General features: G+C 44.3%; 2 protein-coding genes across 3 annotated transcripts in view; both read right to left on the reverse strand.

The window, feature by feature from the left end:
* LOC310837570 (uncharacterized protein) overlaps window positions 1-9681 on the reverse strand; it is a 47215-nt gene extending 37534 nt beyond the window's left edge. The window contains exons 1-2 of one of the 2 annotated variants that reach the window (XM_083724377.1): window positions 8213-9681; window positions 7322-7559 (exon numbers count right to left, since the gene is read on the reverse strand). In XM_083724377.1, the coding sequence (XP_083580503.1) occupies window positions 7322-7347 (26 nt within the window). In that variant the 5' untranslated portion in view covers window positions 7348-7559; window positions 8213-9681. Of the gene's footprint in view, window positions 1-7321 lie in introns of both variants that reach the window. The other variant, XM_083724380.1, reaches the window with a different exon arrangement.
* A 413-nt stretch (window positions 9682-10094) lies between these two features.
* LOC310837499 (uncharacterized protein) overlaps window positions 10095-18344 on the reverse strand; it is a 152836-nt gene continuing 144586 nt past the window's right edge. Inside the window, exon 5 of the transcript XR_014560564.1 lies at window positions 10095-10158. The gene's annotated coding sequence lies outside the window, so the exon portion shown is untranslated. The remainder of the gene's footprint in view (window positions 10159-18344) is intronic.

Genomic DNA, 18344 nt, shown 5'->3' on the forward strand with positions numbered 1-18344 from the left:
GAGACAACAACAGAAAAACAGAAAAAATAAAAACAATTAGACAAAAAATACACACACACACAAAAAAATACAACAAACCTTCCATAACTTAACTTTCATTTACTTGTTTCTTTGACCTCCTCACACCTCCCTTTTTTATATTCTACTTCAATTAGCTATTTCAGCAAATCCTTTCCATCTTTCCCATATTTTTTTCCCATTAATTTATCTTAACATAATATAACTTTACCTTTCGTTCTTTCCTTCAACAATCTATTTTTACTTAAATCCTTCATAATATCCTGCTAAAGTCACATAACTTCATTCCAGCCTCCTTCTAACATTCCTTAATTTTACTATATTTCTGTAAATAAACTTTAAATTTCTTCCAATCTTCTTCCACCAACTCTTCTCCCTGGTCTCAGATTCTGCCAGTCATTTCTGCCATTTCCATGAGGTCCATCACCTTCATCTGCCATTCTTCCCGAGTGGGTAGATCTTGTGTCTTCCAATACTTTGCGATGAGTATTCTTGCTGCTGTTGTGGCATACATAAAGAAAGTTCTGTCCTTCTTTGGCACCAATTGGCCGACCATGCCCAGGAGGAAGGCCTCTGGTTTCTTCAGAAAAGTATATTTAAATACCTTTTTTTATTTCATTATAGATCATTTCCCAGAAGGTCTTGGTCCTTGGGCATGTCCACCAAAGGTGAAAGAATGTACCTTCAGTCTCCTTACATTTCCAACATTTATTATCAGGCAAGTGGTAAATTTTTGCAAGCTTGACTGGTGTCATGTACTATAGATCATTTTCATTATATTCTCTCTTAAGGCATTACATGCCGTGAATTTGATACCTGTGGTACATAACTGTTCCCAGTCAGCCATCATAATATTATGTCCAACATCCTGTGCCCATTTAATCATAGCTGATTTCACCGTCTCATTCTGGGTGTTCCATTTCAACAGCAAGTTATACATTCTTGACAAATTCTTACTTTTGGGGTCTAACAGCTGTGTTTCCAATTTTGATTTTTTCCACCTGAAAACCAATTTTTTAATCCAGATTATATGCCTCCATTATTTGATAATAATGGAGCCAATCACACACTTTGTTTTTTAGTTTTTCAAAACTCTGTAGTTTCAATCTATCTCCCTCTTGTTCCAATATTTTGGCCATCTGACCTCCATATTGAGTTTTTTCTGAGCCTTTGCTTCCATTGGAGACAGCCACCTTGGAGTTTTATTTTCAAGCAAATCCTTATATCTTGTCCAAACATTAAACAAAGCTTTCCTGACAATATGATTTTTATATGCTTTATGTGCTTTGACTTTATCATACCACAAATATGCATGCCATCCAAATACATTATTGAAACCTTCTAAGCCCAGCACGTCAGTGTTTTCAAGAAGCAACCATTCTCCCAGCCAGCAAAAAGCGGCTGATTCATAATAAAGTTTAAAGTCTGGCAGGGCAAATCCACCTCTTTCTTTAGCATCTGTTAATATCTTAAATTTTATTTGAGGTTTCTTGCCCTGCCAGACAAATCTAGAAATATCTCTCTGCCACTTCTTGAAACAATCCATTTTATCAATAATTTGCAATGCTTGAAACAAAAACAGCATTCTAGGCAATACATTCATTTTTATCGCAGCAATTCGGCCCAGGATTGATAACTTCAATTTGACCATATTTCTAAATCCTTTTTCACTTCCGTCCAACATTTTTCATAGTTATCCTTAAATTCACATTTTTAGCTGTTATATTAACCCCTAACTATTTCACTTTCTTAACCAATGTTAATCCTGTCTCTTTCTGGAATCTCTCTCTCTCAATCCCTGTTAGGGTTTTCTCTAGCACCTTAGTTTTCATTTTGTTCAGCTTAAAACCTGCTACCTGGCCAAATTCTTGAATTACTTCCAGAACTCTTTTAGTACTAGACTCTGGCTCCTGTAATGTCTATACCAAATCATCAGCAAATGCTTTCAACTTGTACTGTTTAGCTCCGACTTGTATACCTTTAACCAATTGGTTCCTTCTAATCATATTTAAAAGGACCTCCAGGACCGATATGAAAAGCAATGGAGAGATTGGGCAACCTTGTCATGTTCCTTTCTCTATCTTAAATTCTTCTGTGACTACATTGTTCACAATTAACTTAGCCTTTTGTTCTGAATAAATTGCACCTATACCATTTTCAAACCCTTGACCAACCCCCATCCCTTGTAGATCTTTCTTCATGAAGCTCCAAGAAATGTTGTCAAAGGTGTCAGGAAACTGCCATCGGAGCCAAGGGTGGTGCTGAGGCTCCCTAATGATGCTGGAGAGGGAACCAGCAAAGGGAGAGAGGAAGCTTCCGCTGGGGAAGGAGATAGACGTGACGCCAGGGAGAAAGGGGAGTCCGAGGGAGCTGCGGAGAGAAGGCTCCAGGACTCTTCCAGTGAAGCCAGCGGGGGGGGGAGCACGGGACCTCCTCTGGGGACGCCCACTCTGCGCAGAAAGCTTTCGCGCAGAGAAGGCAGGCGTCGATTGGGTGTGAAAGAACTTCTATGTTGGAAGAAATTCAGGAAACGCCCACTGACGGATTCTTCCAGCAATTGAGACAGTCACGATGTACTGACTGTCCAGCCTGGGGAAAGTTTTAACCAAACTACTCAGCTCGGAGCAGTTTGCGCTTTACGCACAAGCAACCCCATACCCCATTACAAAAGGCTTTCTCCGCGTCCACAAATATAAGAACTGCTTTAGTGTTGATATTCACTTGTAATTTCTCTAAAATATTAATTATGTTCCTTGTATTGTCAGACAAATGTCTGCCCGGGAGAAAGCCCGCTTGATCTTTATGAATTTCTTCTGCTAACACCTTTTTAATCTTTTAGCCAAAATATCTGCAAAAATTTTATAATCCACATTGAGCAAAGATATGGGGCAGTAGTTCTTAAGCTGTGTCTTTTCAGATTCTATTTTCGGTATAAGTGTAATATAGGCTTCCTTCCACGACTCTGGTGCCCTTTTCCCTTCCAATATTTCATTACACACTTCCTTTAAAGGTTGTAGTAGCCATTCTTTCATGGATCTATAATATCTTGAAGTCAAACCATCCGGTCCTGGTGATTTACCTAATTGCATGTTCTGAAAGGCCCCTTCTACCTCCTGATCCGTTATTTTGTAGTTCAACATTAACTTGTTTTCTTGATTTTTTGTAATCCATTTATTTTCAAAAAGCAGTCAATGTCTATTTCTTTCTGCGTCTCCTGTGTATATATTTGTTTAAAATACCTCTGGAAGCACTTTCTTATCTCCACTGGATTCTGTATATTCTTTCCTTCCACTTCCAAGTTTGTAAAAAAGAGTTTTTGTCTTTTTTTCATTTGCCAAGCCAGCAGTTTCCCACATTTATTTGCCGATTCAAACGTCTTTTGTCTCATCTGTCTCATCTCAGGATCTCCTGCGACTTTGGTTTCACTCTCAATTTCTTTTCTCCTTCCTTTATTTTCTCCAGAATTTTATCTTTTTTCTCATTTTGGAGTCTCTTCTTGATTGCATTCTGTTGTATCAAGAAACCTGTCATAACTGCTTTGCTTGCGTCCCAAATTACTCTTTTTTTCAACCGTAGTGTTAATATTTATCTCGAAATAGTCTCTCAAGATTTTTTGGGCCTTCTTGGTCACTTCTTCATTTCTAAACAAAGTGTCATTCATCCTCCATCTAAAGGAACCAATTGGTTCCTTTAGTTTCATTTCCATCTTCACAGCATTATGGTCGGAACAAGTTTTAGGGCAAATTTCCACTTTTCTGATCTTTGGAGCCAGCCCTCTAGTTGCCCAGATTTGGTCAATTCTTGTCCATGTCATTTTAGCCCCAGAGAAGAAAGTTCCCTCTCTTCCCAGAGGGTTCTTCAATCTCCAAGTGTCAATTAAGTCCAAATTGTCAGTCATGTCAAAGAAAGTTTTTGGTAATCTTCCATCCTTGGTGACTACCTGTCTCTGTGCCTTATCCATATTTGTAGAAACCACTCCATTCATGTCCCCCATCAAAATTATATTGTAATCCATATAGTCCAACAGAGTCCCATGCAGCTTCTTAAAGAACTCCGATTTTCCCTCATTTGGTGCATAAATGCCTACAATTAGAAATTTCTCTCCTTGTGATTGAATTTCAATTGCCACAAGACTTCCTTGATCGTCTTTAAATATAAATTTCGGTGATAGGCTCTCCTTTGCATAGATTACTACTCCTCTTTTTTTAACTTTGTCTGATGAAATAAATTCTTGTCCCAATCTTTTATTACTCAGAATTTTCCTATGTAGCCTAGTCACATGTGTTTCTTGTAGGCACATCAATTCCAATTGTTCCTTTTTCAATAAATGAAAGACTCTGCGTCTTTTCTCGGGATAGTTACAACCATTAATGTTCCACTTTAATATTTGCAGTGCCATGATGTGGTTACTTAGATTTTCCTCCAAGTGGACCCTGTAGTTGCTCTACTTCTGTTGGTTTCACTAAATTCTCCAGTCCATAAGATAGGTTTGCTACATCCAGTATTGGTGATCCTTTTTCCAGCGCTTTTTGTTCTAGTCCTCTATCAAGTGGCCTTCTGTCCGATACTCCTGGCTTTTGCCCCAGCTCCTTCTGTAAATCATCTCCGTGCTTGTCCAAAAATTTAGCTTTATCTTCCACTGATTTTATCTTTATCTTCTTTCCTCTGAAATTGAAGGATAGGCCTTGGGGGAATTCCCACCTGAAGTTGATTTTGTTCTTTCTCAATAAGCCAACCAGGTTACTATAGTCCAACCTGAGATCCAAAAGATATTTCGGAATGTCCTTAAAGATCTCCACTCTTGACTGTAGTATTACCAGAGGGTTCTGATAGTGCCAGCCCAAAATTTTGTCTCTCTCTTCTTTAGATCGGAGGGTAATCAAACAGTATCTTATTCTATTCTTCTCTTTCCTCCCCCCAAAAATCAGCAAATTCCTGAGTAAGAAAATCTATCAAACTGTCCTTCTCCACCTCCACATGAACATTTCCAATTTCTCCACCAAAGACCAAAAACCATGTGACACTCAGCCCACCATTATTCACCACCAGCTCTCCAGATGACACACCCCTCCCTAACATTACACTGCATCTTGTATTCTACTATTTTAAGATGTTACCCGCATTACTTTCCATACTCCTTACATTTAAAGTGTTCCACCCATGTGAATTTGTAGATGAATTTTATAGTGTCCCCTTTGACTGAAGCTCTTTCCACACTTTATACATTTAAATGGTTTCTCCCCTGTGTGAGTTTGATAATGTGTTCTAAGGTTTTCACTTCAACTGAAACTCTTTCCACACTCTATGCAGTCAAATGGTTTTTCCCGTGTGTGTTCGTTGATGTCGTTTACAATGTCCACTATGACTGAAGCTCTTTCCACACTCTATACATTCAAATGGTTTTTCCCCTGTGTGAGTTCGTTGATGTTGTCTTAAGTTTGCAGTTTGACTGAAGCTCTTCCCACACTCTATACATTTAAATGGTTTCTCCCCTGTGTGAGTTCGCTGATGTTTTCTAAGGGTTTCACTTAGATTGAAGCTCTTTCCACACTCTATACATTTAAATGGTTTTTCCCCTGTGTGAGTTTGATGATGTAGTCGAAGTTTCCCACTATCAGCGAAGCTCTTTCCACACTCTATACATTCAAATGGTTTTTCCCCTGTATGAGTTCGCTGATGTACTTTATAGTGTCCACTTTTATAGAAACTTTTACCACACTGCATACATTTAAACGGTTTCTCCCCTGTGTGTTTGATGATGTTGTTGAAGTTTCTCACTTTGACTGAAGCTCTTTCCACATGCTATACATTCAAATGGTTTCTCCATTGTGTGAGTTTGTTGATGTCGTCTATAGCAGTGTTTCCCAACCTTGTGCCTCCAGATGTTTTTGGCCTACAACTCCCATCATCCCTAGCTAGCAAGACCAGTGGTCAGGGATGATGGGAGTTGTAGGCCAAAAACATCTGGAGGCACAAGGTTGGGAAACACTGGTCTATAGTGTCCACTTTGACTGAAGCTCTTTCCACACTCTATACATTCAAATGGTTTTTCCCCTGTATGAGTTCGCTGATGTACTTTATAGTGTCCACTTTTATTGAAACTTTTACCACACTGCATACATTTAAACGGTTTCTCCCCTGCGTGAGTTTGATGATGTTGTTGAAGTTTCTCACTTTGACTGAAGCTCTTTCCACACTCTATACATTTAAATGGTTTCTCCACTATGTGAGTTTGTTGATGTAGTCTATAGTGTCCACTTTGACTGAAGCTCTTTCCACACTCTATACATTTAAATGGTTTTTCCCCTGTGTGAGTTTGTTGATGTAGTTTATAGTGTCCACTATCACTGAAGCTCTTTCCACACTCCATGCATCTGAATGGTTTCTCCGCTGTGTGAGTTAGATGATGCTGTCCAAGTTTCCAACTATTAGAGAAGCTCTTTCCACACTCTATACATCTGAATGGTTTCTCCCCTGTGTGAGATCGCTGATGTATTCTAAGGTTTCCCCTTAGACTGAAGCTCTTTCCACACTCTATACATTCAATTGGTTATTCCCCTGTGTGAGTTCGTTGATGTTGTCTTAAGTGTCCCCTTTGACTGAAGCTCTTTCCACACTCTATACATTCAAATGGTTTCTCCCCTGTGTGAGTTCTATGATGTAGTCGAAGTTTCCCACTATGAGAGAAGCTCTTTCCACACTCTATACATTCAAATGGTTTCTTCGTTATTCCTTTTGAATTTACAGATGGCCCCCCAGAATTCTTGCCAGATTTCTCCATCGTCTGCTTCAGAGTGCAGGGAGACGAAATCCTGTTGGTGTTTCAAGGGAGAGAACAAAGGAATATGACACACATCAAGTTCAATTGGCACTCATCCCAATTAATATTTATAATTATGATGTGCCACCTGACCTCGTTCCCGTTTTCTGACACTGGACTATCCTAGTGTAAATTCTCTGCCCAGGCCTCTCTCACTGTCATTTCTTCATTTGCCTCACTCCTGGACGTACCTCCTCTATTTCAATGCGGAATCTGTGTCACACTGAAGAAGCTCAATATTAAACATCAATATATAACTGTACTTAATGGAAACTTCAGCCTTCCATATTTAGCACTGATTCATTCATAGGATGAAGCTGTTAGGTTTATTGCTGGAGACACAAATTTATTCCTGAGATATCAAATACATTAATAGTATTATGTCAGAGGGTGTTGGGGCTGGGATAGTACCTCTCGTGGGAGACATATAGGGCTCCTTCTGGGGTGATTGGTCCACCATTAATCCCCAACCTGTACTCTCACCTGTGGGTCCTAGAAGCTGTCAGCATGCAACAGCAGACACAACCCAGGAAAAGCTTCGACAGGCCAACTAAACCAGTTGAGGATAATTGATGGGTCTCAATCTCTTGGTAAGTCGGGGACTTTCACTGCATGCGATGACAGGCTCTGGCACATTGAGCAGACAAGACCAATAGTGACTCCAACAGTCAAGCAGGTGGTTTATGCAAGTGCCGTAGAGGGAACTGAGGGGCTCATCAACCTGGGAAGGGAGGCCAAGAAGCAGAAGAAAAACTCTGATCCTAAACCTCTGTAGCCTTGCATGAACATCTTCAGGAAAAGAAGAGGCTAAGCAGTAAACCCTACACGAATTGGGAGTGACGTCCTTAAGACGATTGTGTTGGAGTGTTGTGGGTAACACTATGATAAGTGGAAATGCTGACTCAGTTTCATGTGGGGAGTCAGCATCCCAAGAGATGGGGCGCTGCATAATTGATCTATAGCCAGCTAGTATACAGAGGTATGCTTGACTTCTCCACACTGGATTCTCCCCTGTATGTAGGAAGGCTGATTTATGGTACTTTATGATGCTGCAGTACTGCAGCTGGAATAAAGCCCTCCTTGCAACACAGCTGGACTCCTGAGTGCTTTATATGGAGCGTCTATCGGTCCTAATACATTGCAACATGTTGGGTGGAGTCCTTGTACGCCTCCTTCCGGTAACTCCTGGGGCCAAGCTGGGGCCAAAAATATTGCTCTGCTTCCCTTTGGACCATATCAAGAAGGTTGAGAAGGTAGGGCTGCCATAGGTCTGTTCCCCCCAGGGAATCGAGGAGGATTTTCACAAGATCGGCAAAAGGTCCACCGAGACGTATGGCAAGGCTGCCATTTATTGTGAGGAGAACCAGAACTTACAGGGTTAAACAGTTCTGTGTGACGTCTCACATCCTGAGGTCTGGTTTTGTTCACATACGGAATCTTTCTTTGCATGTGAGTTACTTTCGCTTTTAGATGTTGAGCCGGAGAGAATGTCCGCCCGATCTCCGAGGTGATTTATGATGATTTTTCTGTACATAATAAAGCCTTCTTAGATTAAGCAAGAAGCCTGTGTACAGACTGGGATTTATCACCCACACAAGGCAAAACTGCTGTTGCAATACTCCATTACATTCCAAAGATTCCTATGGTGGGAAACATCAGGAAAGCTCAAAAGCTCTTTTTTGGGGGGAGAATTTGTATTTTTAAAAAGCTCAACAACTTTTTGCATTTTTGCATTTTTAAACAGGGCCACCCTGCTGGAGAAGATGGCCTTGTCGTGTAGGCAGCCCAGGACCTCCACACACACTGCCCAGGCTTGTATTCTGCAGGGGTCACGTCTGTGCTTCTAACACCCCTGTTTGACTTCAACCTCATGGAGACTCTACATTGTGTCTCGAGGCAGATGGATGTCAACAAAAGGGGGTGGAAGGAAAGAATCTGACTTTTGAGAGAGGAGGTGCAGTCAGAGATGCTTCCACCAGAAGAGAGCCTGAGTGGGGAAACCATCTTTAGATCACATTTAGGACCCCTGCCTCCATTTCTCAGCCTGAATTGTAACTCAGAATCTCGATTGTAACTCAGTTCAGAACCTTCAGATCTATCCTCTGGTTGGCCGTCTTCTGGAATATAAACCAGACCTCTTTGAGGGTATCATCCAGACCTTCATTTACTGTGGGCACCTTGGATTTGGAGTCTAGGTATCAATCATAATCCCTGAAAACGTGTCTCAGTAACCCTTGGTATCTATACCCACCTGGACCTCCCAAGTGAGTCTGAGCTCCTAGAGGAACCATCTATGGTGAGGTGTGACACCTCTGGCCCTCCAGATGTGGTTGGACTCAAAGTACCATCAGCCCAAGCAAGGATGGCCAATGTCCAGGGATGATGGGAGTTCTACTGGAACAACATCTGGAGGGACACACTTTCTCCATCTTCCTCCACCTCTGAAAAAGCTAAATATCTGTATTGTTTCCCCCTTCCTCCGTGATGTGTAACATCTTCCTGATACACTCCAACCAACTGCACACATTCCCTAATCCTGCACCATTTACTTCCTGAGGCGGCTCCATTGTGTCCACCTTCTCAGAACCACCCACCATTTCAGTAGCAGTCCTTCAGTTCCCAGCTATTACTTCCCCTCCCCTACGGAGGAATTATTCATCTGAATCCCAGGGGCTGGGAGTCCTGAGTGGGGAGACAGCTGTTGGCCCTGCTGGGGGGGGGGTCTCCTTGGCTGGCCCTTGTGAGAAGAAGATGCTGGACGATGTGGGCCCTGATCCTAATACAGCAGGACTTTTCTCATGTTCCCACAAACTGAAACAAGACCTACAAGATACAGTCTGCCAGGCAAGAGGAAGGACATATTGGCGTAATTAGGCGTGACGCTGCTATTTGCTTTACGATCCTAATTAGCCCTTTACAGCGGTCCGGTACGCTTCCTCAGGCTGCGGCAATCTGCTCCATTCCGTCACGCCTTGCAGAGTAAAACACAGCGGGGAAAACCGTTGCTGCTGCTGCTGCCTAGATCCAGACAAACACATCAAGCACTTGTGTGTCCAATTATCAGTTCTTTATTGCGACATTTCTCAGAAATACACTCCAGGACTTCTCGTAGCCATAGCTACTGCTTCTTTCTCCCTCAAAGACAAAGGAACAGAGAAAGCTCCTCCCACCTTCGAAACCTGACGTCAGAATGTGAGGCATTACTCAGAACATCTTAACCTGTTAAGTTCTGAATCCCAACAGGACATAGCTCTCAAAGTCTCTTTATTTTTCTGTTTCAAGGAAGAAGTTGAGCTCAGTCTTGCAGATCAGATTCTCTCCTGTGCGGAATAAGTAAAACGGAAGTGCCATTTACATTACTGGAAAAGTATTCAAAAATATTCATGTGTTGAAGAAAGTATAACAAAGTAGCTGGTGTCCCATTAAGGGCTAATAAAAGTATTATGGCCTCAGCATTTGTGGGCTGCAGGCTGAGGGTGTGAACTGTGGACCAGGAAGATTCGCAATTATCCTGAGAGTCTCTTTGTAGATTTTGCGTAGTTATTTTGGAATTCCTACTGCAATATCAGTTCATGAAAAATTACGGATGGAGTAAATTACACGGTTTCTGTAAACTATCACCCCCCCCCCCACAAACTCTCACTCACATACAGTCTGTAAATTTGGCAAGCCCACACCCCTTTCCTGTAATACTGGCAATTCCAGGCCTGCAGATGCACAGCCCTGGGTGTAGAGCCTCCAGCCACAGGTATTGTCTACCATGGAAATGCCCCAGACTGGGGCGGATTATGGATCTTTGTATGCTGATAGATTGTATCTCAGTTTGTAACCCACTCTGACGTTGCCTACAAAAAATAAAAGTACAGTAGTACCCAGCTAGACGAATGCCCCGCTAAACGAAAAACGTGCAAGATGAAAGGGCTTTCCGATTTTTTTTCCGCAACACGAATTTTTCTATGGGGTTGTCTCGCAAAACGATTTTTTTTTCGGGGTCTTGCTTTTTTTTTTGCCTTTTCTGAATGCCGCTAAGCCACTTATCTGCAAATTCCCGCTTATCCGCTAATCCGCTAATAGCCGCTAAGCCACTTATCTGTCAATTACCGCTTATCCGCTAAGCTCCGCAAGACGAAAAACCCTGCAAGACGAAGACAGCCACAGAACAGATTAATTTCATCTTGCGGGGCACCACTGTAATAGAAATGCCTTCTGGATATACTTGTATATAAACCCTGAAAGCCTTTTTATAGCATCCTTCTCCCATATTCCTAGATTGGTATATATACATCAGCAGCAGCAGCACCATCGATTAACCATGCAGTGGAAACACTTAAGAATGGGAGCCTGAGAGAGAGGAAGAGGTTTCTGGATACTTTCTGGGAGGGGCTTCCAGAAGCAAAGGGCTGCTTTGGAGAAGGCCTTCTCCTCCCCCTCAGGACCTTCCAGCTTTTTCTCTCTTCTCCTCTCCAAGGGTTTGACTATATGGAAAACTCAGCAGTGGCCAGAGGATTGGAGAAGATCAGTCTACATCCCAATCCCAAAGAAGGGCAGTGCCAAACAATTCTCCAACTACCGCACAATTTCACTCATTTCACACGCTAGCAAGGTTATGTTTAAAATTCTACAAGGAAGGCTCAAGCAGTATGTGGACCGAGAACTCCCAGAAGTGCAAGCTGGATTTAGAAGAGGCAGAGGAACCAGAGACCAAATTGCAAACATGCGCTAGATTATGGAGAAAGCTAGAGAGTTCCAGAAAGACATCTACTTCTGCTTCATTGACTATGCAAAAGCCTTTGACTGTGTCGACCACGGCAAACTATGGCAAGTTCTTAAAGAAATGGGAGTGCCTGATCACCTCATCTGTCTCCTGAGAAATCTCTATGTGGGACAAGAAGCTACAGTTAGAACTGGATATGGAACAACTGATTGGTTCAAAATTGGGAAAGGAGTACAAGGCTGTTTATTGTCTCCCTGCTTATTTAACTTATATGCAGAATTCATCATGCGAAAGGCTGGGCTGGATGAATCCCAAACCGGAATTAAGATTGCCGGAAGAATTATCAACCACCTCAGATATGCAAATGACACAACCTTGATGGCAGAAAGTGAGGAGGAATTAAAGAACCTTTTAATGAGGGTGAAATAGGAGAGCGCAAAATATGGTCTGAAGCTCAACATAAAAAAAAACCAAAAAACGAAGATCATGGCCACTGATCCCATCACCTCCTGGCAAATAGAGTTGGACACGACTAAACAACAATAACAGCAATGCAGCCGAGGATCAGTGGGGAGAGGACTGAGCTTCCAGGGAGGAAAGGGTGAGGAAAATCAATGGACCCGCCCCCCTTATCAGGCAGAGTGGGCAGAAGGGAGAAGCCAAGGCAGACCCACCACCAGAAATTCCTCCTCCAGCGCCCAAGGATGGAGACATCTCTCCAAAAGGAAGAGTCTCCCTCCCTCCCTCCCTCTCTGCTCGGCTGGCCTTCTATCCCCCAGGGATGCTGCCATTCCTCCCTCAGCCCCCCAACTTCCTCTGTCCACCTCCCTCCGTCCCACAGTCTCCCCTGCGCCCGGAAACCCACTTGGCACCGCTCACCCCTCTCCCCGGCGCACCAACCTCTCCATCCGGAGGGGCTTCCCAAGACGGGCAGGGAGGGGGGAGAGAGAGGGGAAGAGGGAGGGGGGTCTCTATCCAGGCCTATTTCACTTCCTTTAACCCTTTCGTGGACTCCGTCTCTCCATCAAGGCGCAGGAGCTTTTTTGCGGGCAGGGGTGAAACTAGGCTGGATTTCCCCCAAGTCAAAGACCCAACTGGAGACATTTGCGTCCCCACAAAGACATCCTCAACGGCGCCCTGCTGCAGGCGTCACCTGGTGCAAAAAACCAACCACCACCCCCCGTCTAGCCCACTCCCATAGCTATGGCTCTGTTTCCGGGAGGGGTCTCTGTCTTTCCCTCTTTCCCTTCCCCCTAAATCGCCCCCTTTCCCACGCAGCCTCTTCGCCTCTTTACCTCTTTGTCCTCTCTGGACCTCCGCCTCCCTTGCTCGCTGTTCCGGTTTCCTTCCCCCAAAAATAAAGCGGAGTAGGGGGGTGAGGGGAACGAGTCAACCCACACCCCTCCTCCCCTTCGGAATACCTCCCACTTTCCCAGGGGTCTTTTGGGCCCCCTGGAAACTTCCGACCTACAGACACTTCGGGTTCCTTGTCGAAGGCGCGCGCCTCTAGAGCTACGTTCGCAGAGCAGCCCTTGCCTGTGTTGGGATGGAAACAGGAAGAGATGGCGCTGCCTCTGGCCTCCTGCTCTTGGCCCCTCCTGCCCCCAAGTCGCCTCTCCCCCCCCCCAGCGGAGAGTGGAAATGGGGGCAGGAGTGGGGGGCTTCCTAGCTGTGTATGAGCTGATGGATTTACGTTTCCCTCCACAGCAGGGTGGCAGCTGCACACTTATTTCCCCTTATTTACTTTTGTTATTGTATCATTTTAATAGAGTTAAGTTGAGGGCCTTACGGAGACTCTTCCTGGCTCCCCAAAAAGGCCAGAAGAAGAAGAAGGACACAATCTATGTCTGCTTAAGACTGGGCTAGGTAATATGGAGGCAGTAATAAGACGCAGGGGCCGTGCTGATTTGTTACAATTATTTGTGTAGTTTAAATAATATACGTATATACGTATGTGTGACTATTATTATTTATTTACACGATGAAACATCAACATAAAAAACTTCCCTAAACTGGGTTGTCTTCATAAATATTTATTATTATTATTTATTTATTTATTTATATATATAAATAAATATATGCTTTCGTAGATTTTCACGGGTACAGGAATGCAGGTTTTGGTGTCCTCGGGTGTCTTCCCGTGTAAAAGTTGGGGTGTCTAGGCGACGTTTCGACGAGGTCTCACTCGTCATCTTCAGGCTGGTGCTTTCGGCTTCTTGTTACTGGAACAGAGCGGGATCTCAATGTTTGAGTTCCTATAAATACTGTAGAGGGGGTGTGGTGTCTAGCCTCCAATGTTCTGGGCAGAGAGGAAGTTCCCAGGCTAGTGTGCCTTTTCTTCTTTTGTTCCTTAATTACTTGAGAGATACCTTGAGTGATTTCTTGAGTGATATCCTGAGTACCACTTAGGTGGGTCATTAGGTGTGGATTAGTTGCTAAAGTCTTTGTGTCTTGACCTCTTGAACTTTGTGAAGAGTTTTCCTGAGAAGATGGCTGTATTGCACTTAGTTGTGCTTTGGCTTGGCTTCGTGTATAGGGGCGAGCTGTGGTTTTGTGGCTTGTGTCAGCCAGATCTGTGTAGGGATTGCAGGGGGGTGCAGCATCCGGAGGTGCCACCATGGATTGGCTACTGGATGGTGTCAGTAATTCATCTGTGGAGAGGGTCTGGGTTTGGGTCTGGTATGGTTGATTGGTGTTGGCGTTCTGTGTGCCTCTGGATCTGGTGTCAGTTTTTGTGGAGAGGGCTAATTTCCAGATGTCTGGCAAGCGGGATGTGTCGTCACGCTTGTTCATGTTGTGAGGGTGTTTCTCTATCTCGATGGCTTCCATGATTATTCTCTTGTGGTGATGTTCCGTGTTAAAGAGCAATTTGGAAATTAGCCCTCTCCACAAAAACTGACACCAGATCCAGAGGCACACAGAACGCCAACACCAATCAACCATACCAGACCCAAACCCAGACCCTCTCCACAGATGAATTACTGACACCATCCAGTAGCCAATCCATGGTGGCACCTCCGGATGCTGCACCCCCCTGCAATCCCTACACAGATCTGGCTGACACAAGCCACAAAACCACAGCTCGCCCCTATACACGAAGCCAAGCCAAAGCACAACTAAGTGCAATACAGCCATCTTCTCAGGAAAACTCTTCACAAAGTTCAAGAGGTCAAGACACAAAGACTTTAGCAACTAATCCACACCTAATGACCCACCTAAGTGGTACTCAGGATATCACTCAAGAAATCACTCAAGGTATCTCTCAAGTAATTAAGGAACAAAAGAAGAAAAGGCACACTAGCCTGGGAACTTCCTCTCTGCCCAGAACATTGGAGGCTAGACACCACACCCCCTCTACAGTATTTATAGGAACTCAAACATTGAGATCCCGCTCTGTTCCAGTAACAAGAAGCCGAAAGCACCAGCCTGAAGATGACGAGTGAGACCTCGTCGAAACGTCGCCTAGACACCCCAACTTTTACACGGGAAGACACCCGAGGACACCAAAACCTGCAAATAAATATATATATATATATAGTTGTTTTCCAATGATTGTTTTTCCTATGTCTTTAGCAGTTGTCTTCCAAAAAGAGATGGAAACCCAGGTTTGTGAAACCCTTGTGTACACAGTGGTATGTTTGCAGGAAGACTCCCCAGAAACATGACTGAAGAATTAGTTCAAAATTATTATTATTATTATTATTATTATTATTATTATTATTATTATTAACCCCAGCCATTCTGGGTGGCTTCCAACAGAATATTAAAAAATACATGACAACATCAATCATTAAAACCTTCCTTAAACAGAGCTGCCTTCAGATGTCTTCTAAACATCAGGTAGTTGTTTATTCCTTTGATATATGATGTGAGGGCTTTCCACAGAGCGGGCGCCACTACTGAGACGGCCCTCTGCCTGGCTCACTGTAACTTTGCTTCTCGCAGGGAGGGAACCGCCAGAAGGCCCTCGGAGCTGGACCTCATTGTCCAGGCAAAACGATGGGGGTGGTGATGCTCCTTCAGGTCTACTGGGCCGAGGCCGCTTAGGGTTTAAAGGTCAGCACCAACACTTTGAATTGTGCTCGGAAACATACTGGGAGCCAGTGTAGGTTTTTCAAGACTGGTGTTGTTATGTGGTCTTGGCCGTGATACGGAAGGGGGGGGCATGTCTTCTTTACCTTCTTCTTCGCTACAATATATCCATTCATTCCCAATTGTCAATGTCAAAAGGGACTAAAATCTATAAAATTCATAGAAACTAATCCTGTCAAATCGCTCTGATCAGCCTTTCCTCCAGGCAATGTCAGGTGGCAGATTATGCATATTTGGGACCATTGTCTTCTCAGGAAGTGTTTATCTGTGCATATCTCCAACTCTGCATATTCCCCCCTCCCTCCTCCATATGTTAATGTGTGTAACCCAACCTCCCTTTAATATATTCATGATGTAATCCGTGTAACCAAACCTCTCTTTAATGTATTCATGACGTTTTGCACTGTATTCTGGGACATGGAGGGAGTTTCAAAAACTCATGTCACCCCTTTCTCGCTGTTCAATCTCATCTTGAACCTGTTGCGCAATAAACCTTGGATCTCCGCATTTTGCTCCTGTCCGGCTGAGCTCATTTTCTTCCGCAGGGACCCGTGGACACTTAGCCCGACGAGCTGTGTGGCAGTGTAGCCCCGCACCCAGATTTTAGCCGTAACAGCCGCTACCAGTCACCTGTCTAGCTGCCGCATTCTGGATTAGTTGTCATTTCCAGGTCACCTTCAAAGGTAGCCCCACGTAGAACGCATTGCAGTGGTCCAAGCGGGAGATAACCAGAGCATGCACCACTCTGGCGAGACAGTCCGCGGGCAGGTAGGGTCTCAGCCTGCATACCAGAGGCAGCTGGTAGACACTGCCATGGACACAGAATTGACCTGTGCCTCCATGCACAGCTGTGAGTCCAAAATGACTCCCAGGCTGCACACCTGGTCCTTCAGGGGCACAGTTACCCCTTTCAGGACCAGGAATTCTCCAATTTTGCCTGCCCCGTCCCCCATCTGTCTTGTCAGGATTCAACCTCAATCCGTTAGCCGCTATATATCCTGAAACTGCCTCCAGACACTCACACAGGACTTTCACCACCTTCACTGGTTCCGATTTGAGAGAGAGGTAGAACTGGGTATCATCCACATATTGATGAACACCCACCCCACCCCCTTGAAGATCTCTCCCAGCAGCATGTGGAAGAGGATGGAACCCTGTGACACCGCACAAGTGAGAGCCCAGGGGTCCAACACTCATCCCCCAACACCACCTTTTGGATACGAGCCAGGAGAAAGGAGCGGACCCACTGCATAACAGTGCTGCCAGGTCCCAGCTTCTCTACACGTGGTATTAAAGGCCTCTGAGAAATCCAGCAGAACTTTTATTGAGGGTGAAAGAGGAGAGCGCAAAAATATGGTCTGAAGCTCAACATCAAAAAAACAAAGATCATGACCACTGGTACCATAACCCCCTGGCAAATAGAAGGGGAAGAAATGGAGGCAGTGAGAGATTTTACTTTCTTGGGCTCCATGATCACTGCAGATGGTGACAGCAGCCACGAAATTAAAATATGCCTGCTTCTTGGGACAAAAGCAATGACAAACCTAGACAGCATCTTAAAAAGCAGAGACATCTCCTTGCCAACAAAGGTCCGTATAGTTAAAGCTATGGATTTCCCAGTAGTGATGTATGGAAGTGAGAGCTGGACCATAAGGAAGGCTGATCGCCGAAGAATTGATGCTTTTGAATTATAGTGCTGGAGGAGACTCATGGACTATAGAAGATCAAACCTATTCATTCTGAAGGAAATCAGCCCTGAGTGCTCACTTCAGATCCTGAAGCTGAGGCTCCAATACTTTGGCCACCTCATCAGAAGAAAAGACTCCCTGGAAAAGACCCTGATGTTGGGGAAGATGGAGGGCACAAGGAGAAGGGGAGCACAGAGGACGAGATGGTTGGACAGTGTTCTCGAAGCTACCAGCATGAGTTTGACCAAACTGCGGGAGGTAGTGGAAGACAGGAGGGCCTGGCGTGCTCTGGTCCATGGGGTCACGAAGAGTCGGACACGACTAAACAACAACAAGGAAAGACTCTTGTGTCTTTTACGAGGGATAAAAGGGGACACGAGGAATAATCCATCTGGGCAAGCCAGATTTGATGACTTAACTAAAGAGATTCAAACGAATCTGCAAACTATCTTCCTGCTATATTGAGGGGAAACTGCTCTGCTGCATCATTCACTAGCATGAGTGAAGGAAGAATATCACTTATTCAACATATCCTTTCCTACTATCCTTAACATTCCCACAGTTGTCCCTTAGCATTCCAAGTTTGGGACCTGCCTGAACACCCTTCCACATTATAATCATCCGTATGGTTTCTCCCCTTGTGTCTCTTATTTGGGGGATAATTGGCTATGAGCTTACAGTGAAGCATTTAACACACACCTGTGCCACCGCCGGGCACATTGCTGCCAGAGGCTCTGGCGGTGCCCACTCTCTGCTCTATGTGCGGAATAAATTCTGAGCCCATTGGTGAAGTAGTAAAATTTATTTAAAGAAAAGCATCGTTGCAAGCATGGGGGAGCTATTCCGGCATACCCAGGTCAGAACAACACAGGAGTTTATCCTCCCCCCGGGGGCAAATGTCCCTCTTCTGTCCTCCAATTGGCTGGAGGGCGGCGCAGAGGTTACAGCCTATGAGACCGCCCGATCATACCTGATGCCCATCCCTTATTGCCCTTACCTTTACCTTTGCCTT

The sequence above is a fragment of the Podarcis gaigeae genome, assembly GCF_964106915.1.
Source record: "Podarcis gaigeae genome assembly, chromosome: 2".
Classification (NCBI taxonomy): Eukaryota; Metazoa; Chordata; class Lepidosauria; order Squamata; family Lacertidae; genus Podarcis; species Podarcis gaigeae.